We start from the raw sequence: 17,981 nt of genomic DNA, 5'->3' as shown, positions 1-17,981 counted from the left end.
ACCTATAGGTAAGCCTTAACATAGGCTTACCTATAGGTACAACTTCCTGAGGAGGGTTTACTTCCTCTTTAACCATAGTAAGATTGAATTTTTAGGAGGGCAAATAATGTTTTTCCTTGGAATGTTTATTTCAGAAAATTGATTTTATAATCAAGAGAAAAATATTTATGTAATTTGCAACAGTTTACTATTCCAGCACTAGATGGCAGTAACAGTGTGTTGCCATAAAGCAGCATGAAGTGTATATGTAATGCTTGGTTACAGTAATAGAATATGATCTTCCTTATCTACATGCCTGGGGTGGAGCCTTCATTATAAATGCCAGTTGCAGTTGACACTGTGCTGTTAATTTGCTTTGTCCTTCACAGTCACAGGCAGCATGTCTGGTGTTCGGGTGGCAGTGGTCACAGGGGGCAATAAAGGGATAGGCCTGGCTATAGTCAGGGCACTGTGTAAGCAGTTTAAGGGAGATGTCTATCTGACAGCCAGGAACACTCAGCTGGGAGAAGAAGCTGTTCAGGCTTTGAAGAAGGAAGGATTGTCCCCACTATTCCACCAGCTGGACATCAATGATCTTAACAGCGTCCGGGCCCTGCGGGACTTCCTAAAGGAAAAATATGGGGGGCTGGATGTGCTGATCAATAATGCCGGCATTGCTTTCAAAGGTGAGTCCTTAAATTTAAAGAATGGAATAGGTGTGTTGTGAGTTTCCGTATCCCCTAGAGCAGCCATTTTTAACCAGGGTGCCATCTAGGTTCTTCAGGGGTGCCTTTGCAAAATGCCTAAAATTGCCCCAAACTGACCAAAAATTGTCAACAAGTGGGTCGATCAGGTCTGCCTTTTTGTTAAACAAAGCCACAGGTTTTTTTATTGTGCAGCACTAGAACCCACTGTATGGGCCAGATTTCAGCATTTAAGAACCAATGAAATCATAGGTTGATAAGGTGGACATCAGACGCATGAGGGCACCCTCGTTTGCCCTTCCTCTGCTTCTCTCTTTTTTAGCACTGAGGTCAAGATAGCTAAGTGAGGGAGAGGAACTCATAAAGAAGAGAAACACTAAATACTAGTCAGTACCAGTGTGCAAAGGTGGATTTGCTTTGTAAGAAGAAATCGCCTCTAATGTTGGGTGTCCTGTGTGTGCTGCGATATGTAAAAATATTAGTTTGGTTTCTTTAAACTTTAGAATGGGGTGACGCAAGACTGTGCAACATTTTAAAGGATGCCTTGACTGAAAAAAGATTGAGAAACCCTGCCCTAGATAATATTTATTTAAACTGCAGTGGGTCGTTGAGTTAAAAAAATTGTGATTGTTTGGGTTCATGAATTTCACAATTCTCTGCAGACCAGACATCAGATTGCACATATTAAGGACAACCAAACATTTTCTGCCTAAATTATGAGATTTGCCCAATATTTAATTTAATTGCCGCATTTCTAAATGTAACACTGTGCTCTCAATGGTTGACTGATAGCAGTTGACAAGGACATACAGCACAAAAGTAGGACTTGTACTTTAGGTGTTGATATTCAAACTCAAGAACAAACCTTTAATCTAAATTCCTAATCTAAAATCCTTAGCTGTGGTGGTTGCTTCGTTTTTGGGGGGCTTTTGTTCCCTCTATTTTCACCCGATGATCCTGCAAGTAACACAATTCCTGACATAGGGTGACAACACTCACCATACTGTAGGATGTTACCATGTGTCAAGTTGTTTGTGGCAACCAGTGTGGAAGGTCTGAGCTCCCTTAGCTACTCAGCAGGTTTCTCAGTCAAGCTCCAGGGCATTAGAATGAGAGGTCTATACTTCTGTAATGCTGGTGTCGGGGTGCTTGGCAGGGGACTTATGCTTTGAATTGGCCTGTTTAGTGTACAAAGAATCAATTCATATGAGAGCCGGTGCATTAGAGACAGACCCGGTTCGGATGGAGCATTCAGCTGGACATACAGTAGGTCAAAAGGATTTGCCTCTCATCCGCTGTGTCCTGAAAGGTTGAGATTCTCTTTTGTGTATTATACATTTTTTTTTTTTCATTCAATGAATTGCAGAAAAAAAATCAAAAAAATGTTCATGCTGAACACCACCTCCCTACCTAATTAGCCCGGCCAGCACTTCAATGTGTAAACCACAAATTTTAAAAATAAATCAAATTGCCCTCTATGCGTAAATGGGAGTGGGAGGTAAAATCTGATTTTATAGAAAGACTGACTGTCAGCCATTAAGGTGAACTTATCCCTATCTAGATGTATAGACCACTGGGACTCACAGAAGATTCTCTGGAGATGGTATCTGGCTCCTTACAGTTTCTCTAAATTTTCCTCAGACTATTCCTCACAAAGCAAAATTAGGCAACCTGCAACTCAAGGCATCCACACGCAAAAATTATTTTATTTGCCACAGAGTGATTACAAAAAACGTACGCGTTTCAGCCCAAAGCCTTATTTATTGTTATTGGCTATGACTAAGGCTTTGGGTGGAAACGAGTAAGATTTTCTGTTTGCAATCACCCTGTAGCAAATAAAATAATTTTCGCATGTGGATGCCTCAAATTAACGGCTGCCTACTTTTGCTATCTCTACAGTTTGGATGTACGAAAGACACTCAGCTTGTCCACCAAGATGTCACCTCCTTTGGCATTCCAGACAGGCATTGTTTTCTTGTTGCATTCCTCACAATGTTGGAGAAACTGTGGCCCAAACAGGTTCTATTCTCCGTTTTTTATGAGCCTGCAGAAGCATTAACAGCTTTTACAATGTCATATTCACCCTGAAATTATACATATTCTAAATGGAGTCAAGCTGCATCCCCATAACTACTAGACTATGGTGATACACTGCTGCTAGGTCATCAATATCTTATGAGTAGAGGTCACCTGGCACCTGACATGTGATATTGTTCACAGGATCAACTTACAATGCATGCACTTAAGATTGATCACTTGTAGACAAAATAAATCTACGGTAATATGTTTCACTCCACATGGAAAGGTTGGCTCCACCATCCTAATGTTCATGTATCGAATTGATCAAAAGATGGTTTATGAATGGGCTTTTGAAAATGTCACCTGTCACCCAGTTTGTTGCTTTTATTTCTTCTCCTTGTCCTGTATATCCTTAAAGTGGTTGTAACCCTAAAAATAGAAAAAAAATTCTTCTGTTCCTTTAAAGCATGATCAATGCTCTAGTGCTTTTGCAGTGCCATTTGCCCAATTCTATGTTGTAAAATCCTGCCTGTTCCTATGTCGCCCAATGTGTACTGATCACGGTAATCATGGCTGCTGATCCATGATACTGTCGTCAGTTTACGTGCCTCCATCATCACGCTGCTCTCCTCTCTCCCCCTATCATCTGCCTGTCATTTCCTAATCTGTGTTGAGATCCCCCCCCCCCTCCCCTCCTGCCTCTATTCACCCAAAGCTGTAACGTGTACAGTATAAATCACTTGCATCCCTTCTGTTTTATGAAGATATTAAGTAAAGTTTGTCAGTTTTTTAAAAAATGATAATCCTAAATACCTTCTTGCACAGCACTGCTTTGCGGTCACATGACCACCCTCTGCTAGATGGCATACACCAGAGGAGAATCTCAGCCCCTCCTACTGCTCTCCTTAGATCGGGGAAGGAGAGCAGAGGGAATGGATTGGCTGGATAAGCTGGTTTGATCTTTCTTCAATAAAAAGCTATTTGGATGTAATTGAAGATCCTTGGTGTGCTGGCGAATATTTACATTCTGTCGAGAGCGGAGGGAGGTCACATGACCGCACAACGTAGCTTTGCAAAAAGGTATTTAGGATTATAATTTATAAAAAAACTGACACACTGTACTTAGTTTCTTCATAAAACAGAGGATATGCAAGTGATTTAGGAATCTGACTTCACAACCACTTGAACTACTATGTCATGTTTTTATGACAATATGTACATGTAATGGGTATATTACTTTCTTTTATACTTACATACCTTTATCATACCTTTTATAGGCTTCCCTCCCCTTGAGTAATCTAGGTGACAATTTGCATAGGCTGTAATACTTCAAACTTAACGACTATGTCTGAGGATTTTGAAATTATTGTTTAACAACCCTATGAAACACCAGTTCTGGATACTGTATATCTTTCCAGATATATGGATATACCCTATAATATACTTTCCTATGGTATGATACCAATAAAACTATTGAAATAACAACCAAAATTAAGTAAATTGAGTGCAGCACTAGACTATACCCAATAGATAATAGTGCCTTCAATCATGTGCAATATCATAAAAAGACACACGTGCCAAATTTGCTGATTATCAAAAAATGCTGTTAAGTACAATCCACAGTCAATGTGCAAAGTGCAGTAGTAAATACAAGGTAATCCATGCCAAACAGTTCACAGTTGAATCGCCACTCCTAGAGCTGTGCAATTGTGATTTCCTCAAACTCCAATTTTACTTCAGATCTTCTTATAATGTGACAACCTTAGTGTACTACCTCCACTTCTCCCCTTAGTGGACAGATGGTCACCTTTAGTGATTGTCCCGTCCTACTAATATGTATTGTATATTTTCTGTGTTGTGTTGCAATGCATTAAAGGATAAGTACACCTTTGGAACATGGTAAATGTTCCACTCGTTTCACTCAACTCTAAAAATTTGGATAATTGGACAGTGTGCAAAGACAGAGCAAAGTGTATAGATGTGGAATGGGAATATACTGTAGGTACCCAACTATAAAGGAGAAAATAAGAATGGAACCAAAAGTGTTACATGGATGTTATAAAGGTGAACATTTTCTATAAGTGCTTAGTACTGCTAGCTCTATTTTCTAATACACTTCTCATTCTTAAATTTCCAGCTGCAGACACAACCCCGTTTGGCACACAAGCTGAAGTGACACTGAAAACCAACTTCTTTGCCACAAGAGATGTTTGCCATGAGCTGTTGCCACTTATTAAACCAAACGGTAAGTTGGGGTTTATCTTATATGCTATCTCCTCAGGTTGTAGAGATGCGTAGATGTCAGAAAAATCTGTGTCCGAATTTTGTGTAATCAATGGGACCAGAAATGTTATCTAGCAAAGCAGTATGCAGACCCCAGGTTATGTGCAAGGTAGCCCACATATAATGTTGCTTCCACACCTCCCAATCTTATGCAATATTTGCCATGACACATTTTATAGTAATTTTGATTTAGGTGTTTGCATTTTCCATGTAATTATAAATGGTGGCAATTATCAGAACTGGCTACAAGGAGTAACAAAACTTTATATAGCAAGTTCACTAGCACTACCATTATTATTAAGATTATTATACAGGATTTTTTTTATAGTGACTACAGTTTGTGCAATGCTTTACAAAAGAAAGCAAAGTTAGAATTCAATACTAGAGGGTTTAAAGGGCCCTGCTCATGAGAGCTTACAATTTAAAAGTAGAAAAAAGTGATAGAAAAGGTAATAATAGCAGGGGATGAGTTGATGTAGAAATTTAGGTAAAGGCGGGATAGGCTTCCCTAAAGAGATGAGTTTTCAAGGATTGGCTGAAGGCAGACAATGTAGAAGATAGCCAGATGGACTAATGTAGGGAGTTTCAGAGGGTGGGAGAGGCTCTGGAGAAGTCCTGGAGACAAACATGGAGGATGTGACAAGGGAGCTAGAGAGCATGAGGTCTTGTGTGGTGCGAAGAGGATGGCCTGGTAGATATTTTAGATGAAACTATGACTTGAATAAATGAGAACCTTAAGGCACCTTTCAGATGGGCGGACCGATCGGATCCGCGTGTCAGTTTTTCAGGTGGACCTGATCAGACCCTCCGTTGTCCTCTCTTATATGGCAGATGTAAACAGACATTTGTCCGTTTACACCTGCCAACATCCAATCAGATCTGCTAAAAACAGACATTTGGGGATCCTTTCCCCATCCATCCAGCGTATCAGACCGGATCGGATGGCAGTCTGGTGTAAACGGACAGGTGGTCCATTTACACCCAACTGCCCATGGAGGAGAACGAAATGTGTCTGTACCCGCTTTGCATAAGCTAAGCAGACACGGATCAGCCATTCACCTGCTCAGCAGGGATCAGTAGACAGATTTCCTGCTCAGCAGATGGTCTCCTGGCGGAGTGCGTCCAATGTGAAAGTGGCCTTTCAGACACAATGTAAAAGTGTTTATTTCAAAACAGTGCAAATATAGCCAAAGTAGCAGTAATGATGAGCAAATGAGATTTAAACCAGATAAGCAATGAAACTATCCACAGTAACCACAATACAGAAAATACAAAAGCAAATAAGAATACACAAACAATATACAAGGTATACAGGGCATAAAATAGGATGCTGGGCAGGAACCAGACTGGCAGGGCTAAGAGTAGAAAAGGCTTTGTACAGAATCACAGAGAGAACCAGAAACCACACTGTCCCACAATGGTAGGATTTTATGCAGGTGGATATCAGATGTGCGAATGCTGTGGGTAATCATCTGCTAGTGGCCACTGGAACCGCAATCTACCCATCGCTGAAGCATAGTGTCATCAGCAAGTTAAAGAGAACCGTTGGGTTGTGACATGATTGCTGTATGTCTTGCGAGAAATGACCCAAGTGAAAGTGAACCTGATCTGGCCTTAAATGTGCCCAATGTTTCAACAGTACTGATCTACAACAAGCTGAGCCTCCAAGTACCTGTCTTAGTGTTTAAATCAATCTCTGTGTTCCTGTGGCCCTTGAGTCCTAAGCTCAAGGTAGAAACAATGACTTCCCTCCAAGTTAAGATTAGACCACCACTGCTGGTTGGGTTTGCCAACTGATGGTATTTAGAGAATGGGTACAAATGGGATTTGTTGCCAAGGTTCTTAAACAGAAGGAGACCATAAGGCTGGTAGTTTTTCCCAGAAATACTGCTGGTGTCCAACCCTACCCCATATTATTTAACTGTGAAATGCTAGAACCTCTACTGTCATTTAGGGTTCTAGGATGTGACAATTGAATACCAGGGTGTGGTATGTAGTTTTGGCTGAGGGAGTGTAATTTCAACATATATAGTTAAGTATAGTTTCACTGCATTGTGGAGAGCAATCTGGAAAACTAACACAAAGCACAAGACTGGCATATCAAGTTGCAGATAGTTTTTAAAATACTGCAGCTGGCTTTCTTCAATGATAACAATAGAAAATAATTTCCAATAGCTCCTTTAGTATGTGTGATGCAGCCTGGTTTGGAATAGATGGTTTCAAAATTGTACATTCATTTCACCTTCTGTAGATTAAAGCTGAACTCTGGGATTGTAAAAGCAATACCCTTGCAGTGGGGTCCCCCCAAACTGCAAGGATTAGATTTTTTCTATTTGTAGGGGTATCAGAAGAAGCTGTATTACCTACCTTGCTGTCAACTTTGGCACTGTCCTCTTCTTTCTGGTGCCCCGGGCTGTTATTATAGTCACGTATAGTGATAGAGGTATATACTCCCAAAGGTGTATATTCTTCGCGCCTATGGATAGCCTAATCTATGAGGGGAATGTGAAGGTGATTTAAAATATAGGGGGGGGGGGGGGGAATAGTGGTAGCAGCTGCTATAAGTTAAAAATATCTGGTTAAAGAAAACCCCAAAGTAATTGGAATTGATATAGCGCTTGCTGTTAATATCCAGGGGTAAAACAATTGCTTGTTAATAACCCGGATAAAAATGTGTGGGACAAGTATAAATGTAATATAAGTGGAACTAATTTTAAACTCAATAAATAGCATATACTATATCACACAAATAAATCATCATATATCAGGTGATAAGCAATCAATTGCCAAGTGCCTTATAGTGCAAATACGTGCAAAAATTGTGCAAAAAAGTCCAAATAAAGTTCATATGTGGTTTATATAAATAACTTCAGTGCCAAAAGGAAAGAAAGTGCAAATGCTTGTGCCGGATCCTCCAGTGGTCCAGCTGTTGATACTTATAATGTGGCTTTAAGAAATAATGGGGGTTGTGCACTCACCAGAGGTTGTAGGTCTTAATTGCCGTATGGCAAAAAGACCATAAGAGCCTTATGGCCTTCCTGACCAGAGGGATGGCGACTGCTGGGCTTTGTAGTCCCCTATGGTCCAGATCTCCTTCCGCAGTAGACTGGATCCTCAGGGTCCGATTGGAATGAAAAAATGCTCCCAATAGTGCAGTACCATTAAAATGCTTTAATAGGTATAATTAATAGTGCAATACAAGAAGGTTTTTAAAATTTCAAAAATCGCGCCTGCTGTGCTGAGCCTGTGCGTGGAGAGCGGTGAGTACGCAAGCCGGTACTCAGTCTACTGAGGATTCAGTCTACTGTGGAAGGAGATCCGGACCATAGGGGACTACAAAGCCCAGCAGTCGCCATCCCTCTGGCCAGGAAGGCCATAAGGCTCTTATGGTCTTTTTGCCATACGGCAATTAAGACCTACAACCTCTGGTGAGTGCACAACCCCCATTATTTCTTAAAGCCACATTATAAGTATCAACAGCTGGACCACTGGAGGATCCGGCACAAGCATTTGCACTTTCTTTCCTTTTGGCACTGAAGTTATTTATATAAACCACATATGAACTTTATTTGGACTGTTTTGCACAATTTTTGCACGTATTTGCACTATAAGGCACTTGGCAATTGATTGATTTATCACCTGATATATGATGATTTATTTGTGTGATATAGTATATGCTATTTATTGAGTTTAAAATTAGTTCCACTTATATTACATCTATACTTGTCCCACACATTTTTATCCGGGTTATTAACAAGCAATTGTTTTACCCCTGGATATTAACAGCAAGCGCTATATCAATTCCAATTACTTTGGGGTTTTCTTTTACCAATCACGTATAGTGCAGGGCTTTTAACCCTGCTTGTATGCGGAGAAGGCGAACATGCGACCATGGCTAAGAGTGCATTAGAGAGGCAGCAGTACTGGATGGAGAAAGCCTGCTGGAGACCGGAATAAAGTAAATATTACTCCTTATTCCTGTACCCCCTTGACAAGAATTTAACCCTTGTAGTGGGGGTTCACAATTGCAAGGGTGTTTTTTTCCAGCTGGAGTTAAGCTTTAAAATTTTTTGTGTTATCTTAAAACGTAGCTCCAAGTTTTCATTATCAATCAAAGACTTTTGTTCTCTTTTAGGGCGAGTTGTCAATGTTTCCAGCATGATGAGCTCTATGTCTCTTGTAAAATGCAGCCCTGAACTGCAGGAAAAATTCCGCAGTAACACCATCACTGAGGAAGAGTTGGTGAAACTAATGGAGAAGTTTGTGGAAGATGCCAAGAAGGGAATCCACAAAGACCAAGGATGGTCGGACAGTGCTTACGGGACATCCAAAATTGGAGTGACTGTATTATCCAGGATCCAAGCTCGACAGCTAAAGGAGACTCGGAAAGGCGAGGGCATCGTCCTAAATGCCTGCTGTCCAGGTTGGGTGAGGACTGATATGGCTGGTCCCAAAGCCCCCAAGTCTCCAGATGAAGGAGCCGAGACCCCAACTTATCTTGCTCTGCTACCACCTGATTCAGCTTCACCATATGGGGAGCTGGTCAGCGAGAAGAAAATTGTAACATGGTGACAATGACGGACAATTTCAGAGTAACTTGATTTAACAGTGTGATGGGACTTATTAATATTAATTAGTTGTTGGGTTCCAGCCATAACTGTTTAGAGGAGGTTAGAAGATGACATGGGTAGTGTCTTCCACATAGCCTCTACTTTGTGACATTGTGGAACATAGTAATCTGGGGAAAATTGATTAAACCTTTTTTATCTGCAAAAAATATTGATCATAGTGTGTGTTCTGACCATTTTATGGTATAAGAAAGGCCGCAGATGTAATATATGCAGAGCATTTTACAGGCATTTTAATAAATACTGCACAAATTTGCAGAAAATACTCTTCAATCTGTTTTCTTTTTCCTATTGGATGTAAAAATAAATATATGCCAAACACACGTCAACGTATCTAAAACAAAATTCACATATTTTAAGAAAATAAATGTAAATGCATCATTAGCTTTTCTTTATCCATTAAAGATAACTTTTTCTACTATAAACTATAAAGTAAAGTGGCTCCTTGAATACATTACAACATCTGCATGTAACTGCAGGTGTAATGTTAATCCATCAATTAAATAGCTGTAATTGAAGCTACTTTGGTATCAGTCCCAGATTAGAATGAAAAAAACTTCACAAAGGAAGAGGTGGGGAATAGGGAAGGGATCTTGTGATACCCAAAAATATAAATATATTGGACACTAATACTGGTAAAAAGTCAAATATTTATTAAAGTAGACATTAACCGCTTAACGACTGCCCGCCACAGTTTTGCTGCGGTAGGTCGGTTCTGTCCCGTGAAACGACGTAACTGTATGTTGGCGTGCACGCCCATTAGCCATGGAGGAAGCCGAACAGCCAGTCCGGCGGCCGTGATCGCCACTGGGCACCCGCGATCGCTCTTCATGGAGAAAGAGCGGCGGTCTGGTGTTGTAAACACCGCTGTTCTGTCTGTTATGAACACAGGGATCCTGAGTTACTCTTATTTAGGAACACAGGTCTCTGTGTTCATGCAGAAAGCCCATCCCCTGCACAGTTAGAAAGCACCCCCTAGGGACAAATCAAACCCATTGATCGCCCCTGGTTAATCCCTTCCCTGCTAGTGTCATTAGTACAGTAACAGTGCATATTTTTAGCACTGATTACTGTAGTAATGTCACTGGTCCCCCCAAAGTGTCAAAAATGTCAGTTAGGTGTCCGATCTGTCTGCCGCAATGTCGCAGTCCCGCTAAAAATCTCTGATTGCCACCATTACTACACCATCTATCCCCTAGTTTGTAGACGCGATAACTTATGCGCAAACCAATCAATATACACTTATTGGGATTTTCTATACCAAAAATATGTGGCAGAATACAAATTGTCCTAAAATGATGAAAAAAATTTGATTTTAATTTTTTTTTTTATTGGGAATGTTATATAGCAGAAAGTAAAAAATGTTGTTTCTTTTTTTCAGACTTGTTGCTCTTTTTTTGTTTAGAACGCAAAAAAAAATGCAGAGGTGATCAAATACCACTAAAAAAAAGTTCTATTTGTGGGAAAAAAAGGACATCAATTTTATTATGGTACAGCGTCGCACAACCGCGCAATTGTCAGTTAAAGTAACGCAGTGCCGAATTGCAAAAAAAGGCCTGTTCATTAAAGGGGTAAAGCCTTCCGATCCAGAAGTGGTTAAAATATCCCCAAAACAAACACTCTAGGGGAAATTTAGAAAAAAATCATAATAGTAATAGCATATAAATACCATATTCCATTTGAACAGTAAATAATGATAAATTATGAAGCGATGATCCTGACTGCATAAATCCAGAGCCCCGACACATTTCTTCTTGTCAAGTCTTCCTCAGGGGGATGGTGATTGTTAGCATATCAGAAGGAACTTTAGAATACATACATAGGTAAGTACACATATATAAGGTAAAACAATTGATCTAGCATGTCATACCCTGATAGAAAGTTATTCGACTCACATGATCCAAACAATACAAAACATTTCACATTATGCTGGAGGTCCATGGACAAGACAGAAAAGGATACCATGTACCCAAAGCACTGGGTCCCAAGACACAAGGGATATAGACAATTCAACCTGAAGAACTTGGCGTGGCCCTAGCAAAAAAACAAAAAAAACATGAATTAAAAATTAAAGTTTTTAACATGAAAATTTACAAAGCCATTTGTCCATTAAAGTTGCTAGCATATTCATTCTGTGAAAATTATTATTATAATACAGGATTTATATAGTTAGTGCAACAGTTTTCACAGCACTTTACAACATGAGGGCAGACGGTACAGTTACAATACAATTGAATACAGGAGGAATCAGAGAGCCCTGCTTATTAGAGCTTATAATCTAAAAGGAAGGGTCAAGTGACACAAAAGGTAATAACTGTGTGTGGGGGGGTTAGCTGATGGAAGAAATAAAAATATGGTTTTCAGGTTTTTCTATCGAATAGTGGACAGCGTAGGAGATAATACTGGGGTAGGGAGTTCCAAAGGACAAGAGAGGCTCAGGAGAAGTCTTAGAGTCGAGCATGGGAGGAGGTGACAAAGTAGCTAGAAAGCAGGAGGTCTTGGAAGGAACCAAGAGAATGATTTGTTTGGTATTTTGAGATTAGGTTAGTGATGTAGCTGGTAGAGTTGGGCGAACAGTTCGGAACGAGCATGAATTTGAGCCAAACACTGGCTGTTCGCCCGTTTGACGAACACCCAAATTATCAGGGAATTTGACCGTTTGCTCAGCCCTCTGAATGACCACAATGCACTGCGCCGCCGCATTGGAAGCCCTGATTGGCTGAGGCATTGAAAGCTTTGCCCAATCAGGGCACAGAGCACTGTCAGAGCCATGACTGGAGAAAGTAATGATGATTCTATCCAATCATGGCACATTGCTCTTAGTCCTGCCCCACACTGTAAAAATATTCTCCCTATAGAGGACATTTGTAGTGTGATATTGGTGAAGAGAAAGATAGAACAGGGCTCTGTTCAGTGCTACTAGCGAGTAGTGTGCTATAGTGTGCTATCCTTATTCTATTGTCAGTGTAGAAAATCAGTTTAGAGTGAATCTAGTGATAGTTCAGTGCAAGTGTAGTGACCATTCATTTTTACTTTAGTTTTAGTTTAATTTGTCAGAGCAGGTTTCTTGCAGTATATAAGTGCATTACTGCACGTTTAACACAGTATATATTTGTGCGTTACTGAACGTTTAACGCAGTATATATCTGTGCGTTACTGCACGTTTAATGCAGTACATATCAGTGCGTTACTGTACGTTTAACGCAGTATATATCCTTGCATTACTGCACATCAAACGCAGTATATATCTGTGTGTTACTACATGTTTAACGCAGTATATATCAGTGCGTTTCTGTATATTTAACGCAGTATATATCAGTGCATTTCTCAACGTTTAACGCAGTATATATCCGTATGTTACTGCACATTTAATGCAGTATATTTGAGTGCGTTACTGCATGTTTAACACAGTATATTTCAATGCGTTAGTGCATGTTTACCACAGTGCAGTGTGTTAGTGCAGTTTTACAGCAGTATATTGAAGTGTGTCAGTGGAGTGTGTCTGTGTAGTGAGTACTCAAGTTAAAGTGCACCAAACACCACTTTCCATTGATTAAAGTGCATGCACTTACACATGTCCCCATCTTTATTACATTTTGTTAAAAAGCGCCCAACCACATCATGTCTGGGAGGCCAACAAGGAGAGGTAGGCGTTCCCATGGCACTGTGAGGGGGGCCAGCAGCGTATGGGTCCACAAGCAAAGGGGAACATGCTCTGTCTTAAGGCAGGGCATCATTTCGTCTGTTTAGTGATATTGCCCATGCCATCCAGCCTCCAGCCACAGCATGCAAAGGAGGTGGTGGACTGGCTTACTAAACCATCATCAACCTCCTCATCCTCTGCCACCCAAGCAGAGACTAGTGCGCAGTCCACTGCAGCTACCAGAGTGGCTTATTCTGCCTCCTTGTCCACAGCTACTCCTGCAATAGCCCCATCAGGAGGCATTGAGGAGTCAGCTGAGTTATTTGAACATAGCGTCAGCAACTTTCTCCTTGACGATGCACAGCCATTTTTTGATTCAGATCTTGGTTCTGAGGTTGAGGAACATAAGAACATGAGCCTACAGAGAGGGGAGAACACTGGTAAACAAAAAATTGGCAGTCATGTTCCCCAGCCACAGGGTATTGCCAAGTTGCCTCCAGTGATAATGAGGATGGTGGGGATGATGATGATGAGGCCACTTGGGTGCCAGATAGACCAGAGGAGGAAAGTGAGGGTGAGGCACAACCCCAAAGAGGCAGCCACCATGGAAGAATAATAGAGAGCAGCCACCCTATTATGCCAGATTCTGGAGATTCTGTTATCTCCAGGCCCACCTCCCACAGCTTAGCTGTCTGGGTCTTTTTTAACACATGTGCAGCTGATCGCACTGTTGCAATTTGCAAACAAGCGTGGCAAAAACACCAACCATTTGGGTGCCACATGCTTGACAAGGAATTTAACCTCCCACCACTCAGCCCGTTGGCAAGAGCCCCTGAAAGCCACACAAACTGAATGCAAATCTGCTCCTCCTCACTCCTTACCTTTCTGGTATACCCCGGCAATACCTCATGGGCCATGACCTCTCAGCAGCCTCCATTGACAGGGATGAGGGTATAGCGCAAGGTGTCCCAGGTCCTTGCAGCACGTCTGCCAGGAACACACTACCAGCTGTAGACTACAGCAGGCAAATTTCTTTGCCCCATCCGCTGCAGCGGAAAAGAAAATACAGTCACTGCCACCCACATGCCCTGCGTCTAAACTCAAGCTTGTCAAAGCTGTTGGCTTTACAACTTCTGCCTTTCCATCTGGTGGATTCTGCCCCCTTCCGTGAATTTGCGGAATGTGCTGTACCCCAATGGCAGGTTCATAGTTGCTATTTCTTTTCACATAAGGCTATTCCAGCTCTCTACTATCAACTGGAAGGCAATGTTGTGGCATCATTGGGCAAGGCAGTCAGCTGCAAGGTCCACATTACTGCTGACATGTACAGTACAAAAGAAAAAGAGAGAGAGCGCTCTAAGTGCAGACAGTCTTTATTAATAACAAGGCATAGGTAATATAAACTCACTGGAAACCAAAGTCATTGAGCTGTGTCAAGTCATGGACATCAGGAATTCCTCTGGGAGGTGCCATCCACTCGTGTGCAGCAGTTCAGAAGCTTGATCGCTGATCAGAGGAGAGAAGGAAGCCGGCTACCTCCTCCAGCAGTCGGCGGTCAGCGTCTAAGGCAGCGGCTGCGATGTGCGGTGGAAGCTGGAGCGCGGCCACGTCACTAGGGAATGTTAGGTATGTGGAAAATGCACGGTATGCACGATAAAGGATAATTGGACTCAGCAGTTTCTATTCCCCATGTTCTCTTTCCTTCCCCTCCCCCACCCGTTCTAACCCATTTACCCTTCATGGGCTGGAGGTTTTGTTAGCGCTCCTACATTGTTGTTTTTTTTTACTGCTGACATGTGGTCCAGCAAGCATGGTCAGGGACAATTCATTTAGTTTACAGCACACTGAGTAACTCTGTAACTCGGAAGGATGCAGGACAGGGCTCAGTGCTGCAGCTTGTTGAGCCGGCATTATAAAGTGAAAACTGCCTTGCTGCACATTAGGATGGTTTTTACTTTATATACTTTATAGTAGTGCCCTGATCCCTATCCCACTGTATGATAATATTAATCAACAAAATACAAGAAACTTTGAATAACAGTTAGTGGTGGTTCACACTAGTGTGAAGCCTGACATTGCATGTGATTCGCACCGCTTTGCTGTGCAGATCACATGCGATGTCTGTGCGATGCAATTTCAACCATACATAATGTATGGCTGAAATCGCATTTGCACCGAAATGGTGCAGGACCCTTTTTTGGTCCGCACTGGAATCGGATCGCATGGATGTTCACACCTATGCGATCTGATTCCTGCACCATTTCACAGTTCGCACTGAGATCTGCGAATCAATCTGGGGGTGTCATTAACTTTACACTGACACCCCCAGCGATTTGCAGATATCAGTGTGAACCACCGTGCGATTTTGGTGCGATGGGGGAACCGACACTGATTCACAGGGTTTCCCGCATTACACCAGCATGAACCGGAACTTACTTTTAAACATTATTACCAGAACAGTAATTATAACAGTAATAATGAAAACAAACACAAGAAACTTTGGAAAATGTTTGCTTTTTAAATTTTAGACAAGGGAATTGGTGTGAGACTTGATGCTGTTTGCTACTAGAAAGTCTCCCAACATTACACAGCCCCCCCTGCATATTACACAGCCCACCTTGTACATCACACAGCCCCCTACCCAGCCCCCCTGCATATTACACAGCCCTCCTCTACACACACACCCTGCATATTACAGTACATAGCCCCCCCGCAGCTCTGCCCTTTCCTACCTGGCCCCATGCAGATAGGGAGACAGAGCGCAGCAGGGAGCAGGAAGTTGAATGAGAACACAGGAGAGACACACAGCAGCGCTGATAAGACAGCAGGAGCTTCCGGAGTTATTTTCCATATTAACAAGCTGGTGATTGGTTGCTAAGACCACCTAGCAACCAATCACCTGGAAAGTTAACTCCGGAAGCTCCCGCTGTCCTATCAGCGCTGCTGTGTCTCTCCCGTGTTCTCATTCAGCAACGTGCTCTCTGCTCTGCTCTGCTCTTACTTAAAATGTCCACAGGCCAGGTGCACGTGAATTCATCATGTGCACCAAATGGCCGGACATTTAGTGGCGGCAGGCCAGGTGCGGGCCGTAGGTTGCCAACCCCTGCCCTAAGCGTTCAAAGGGCTATTTTATGAGTCAGGCTAAAAGGTGCCATGCAGTGCTTCAGAGGTGGTTCATGCCAGCTGGAGCCAGGAATGGTGGTGTGCGATAATGCCACAATCCTCCTGTCCGCCCTTAGACAGGGAAAGTTGACACAAGTGGCATGCCTGGCACATGTCCTCAATTCGTTGGTGCAGCGTTATTTAAATAGTAACCCAGGGTTGGAAGAACTTCTGAAGCAGCCTAGAAGAGTCTGTGGGCATGTCAGACAATCATACACAGCCAGTGCTCTGTTGGCTGAAATTCAGCGGGAATTCCACCTGCCTGTAAACCACCTGATTTAAACTTGAACTTTGGCAATGCTGCAGCGGCTGCACATGCAGCAGATGGCCATCAACGAGTACCTGTTTAAGTATGGCACAACGACAGGCTCAGACCGGCTCGGCTTTTTTTCCCCACGCCAATGGCTGCTGATAAAGAATGCATGCACTGTACTGTCACCATTTAAGGAGGCCACAAGGATGGTGAGCCGTGACAATGCATGCATCCATGACACAATCCCTGTTGTGTTCCTACTGGAGCAGGCTCTGCGTGGCATTATGGATAGGGCACTCGAGGCAGAGCAGCGGGAGGAAGAGGAGGACTTCCTTTCATCTCAAGGCCCACTTAATGCAGACACCATTCTTCCTATGCCACAGAACACACAAGAGGAGAGGGAGGAGGAGGATTCTGACAGCTTTGGAGGCATTGAAGCAGAGCAATACATACATCAACCCTTAACAGATGGTTTTCCATCCCCAAACCCTTGGGAGTATTACATGGCTGGGAGGAGGCAGTTCCAGATATTGTAATCCTCAGTGACCCCAAGGAGTCTGCTTCTCATGCCTCCACAAACTTGGGGTGCACGGTCTCCCTTATTCTTCAAAGCCTGCCAAAAGACCAGAGAATACGTGGCATTAAGGAGAAGGATCACTATTGGTTCTCAACCCTCCTTGACCACTGTTACAAGTGGAAAATCTCGTAACTCATCCTGTCCCCACAGAGGGAGTAGAAGATGTAGTCTCTTGAAGACACCTTAAAGAGGAGTTTATATAATGCCTTTCCCAACTTTGGTAGGTTACAGTCTGGTGGAAAACATTGTTTTAAAGCTTCAGTTGGTCAAGAGATAAGCGGTGGAGAAGGGGCTGCCTCAGTGATGCCTTTCAAAATTTTTTTAGTCCTTGGCACCCAGGGCTGTCAGCTTCCACATCCCCATGGCAGCATCTTCATCATATGGTGGGACGTTATCTAAGGGCGAAAAAAGATATGGAGAGCTTTCCAGTGGATGATTCACTGGGTTGCTGGGTTATGAGAATAGGCCACTTGTGAGGACTTGCCTAGAATGCAATAGAGCTGCTGGGCTGCCCTGCATCCAGTGTGCTTTCCGAACTGGCATTCAGTGCTGCCGGAGGTTTTGTGACAGATAAGAGAGCGCGTCTGTCTACAGACTCCGTGGACTGGCTGACATTTATCAAAATTAATCAGTCCTGGATTACCAGCAGCTATCAAGCCCCTGATGCCGATGCCGCTGATTAAGTGCTTTCTGGATATTGAATCTCTGAAAGACTGTCTAGACTGCCGAGCTT

The 17,981-nt window shown here is 42.5% G+C and overlaps 1 protein-coding gene across 1 annotated transcript; it reads left to right on the top strand.

Annotated features, from left to right (window-relative positions):
* The first annotated feature begins 330 nt into the window (after positions 1–330).
* Positions 331–9,770, top strand: LOC309547163 (carbonyl reductase [NADPH] 1-like). Its single transcript, XM_082246952.1, has 3 exons — positions 331–665; positions 4,840–4,947; positions 9,121–9,770. Exons 1-3 carry the CDS (start codon positions 380–382, stop codon positions 9,555–9,557), a joined length of 831 nt encoding a protein of 276 aa, XP_082103078.1. The 5' UTR covers positions 331–379; the 3' UTR covers positions 9,558–9,770.
* The last annotated feature ends 8,211 nt before the right edge of the window (positions 9,771–17,981 follow it).

Source organism: Pelophylax lessonae (genome assembly GCF_965119305.1).
Source record: "Pelophylax lessonae genome assembly, chromosome: 2".
NCBI lineage: Eukaryota > Metazoa > Chordata > Amphibia > Anura > Ranidae > Pelophylax > Pelophylax lessonae.
This window is presented reverse-complemented; position numbering and strand designations above follow the sequence as displayed.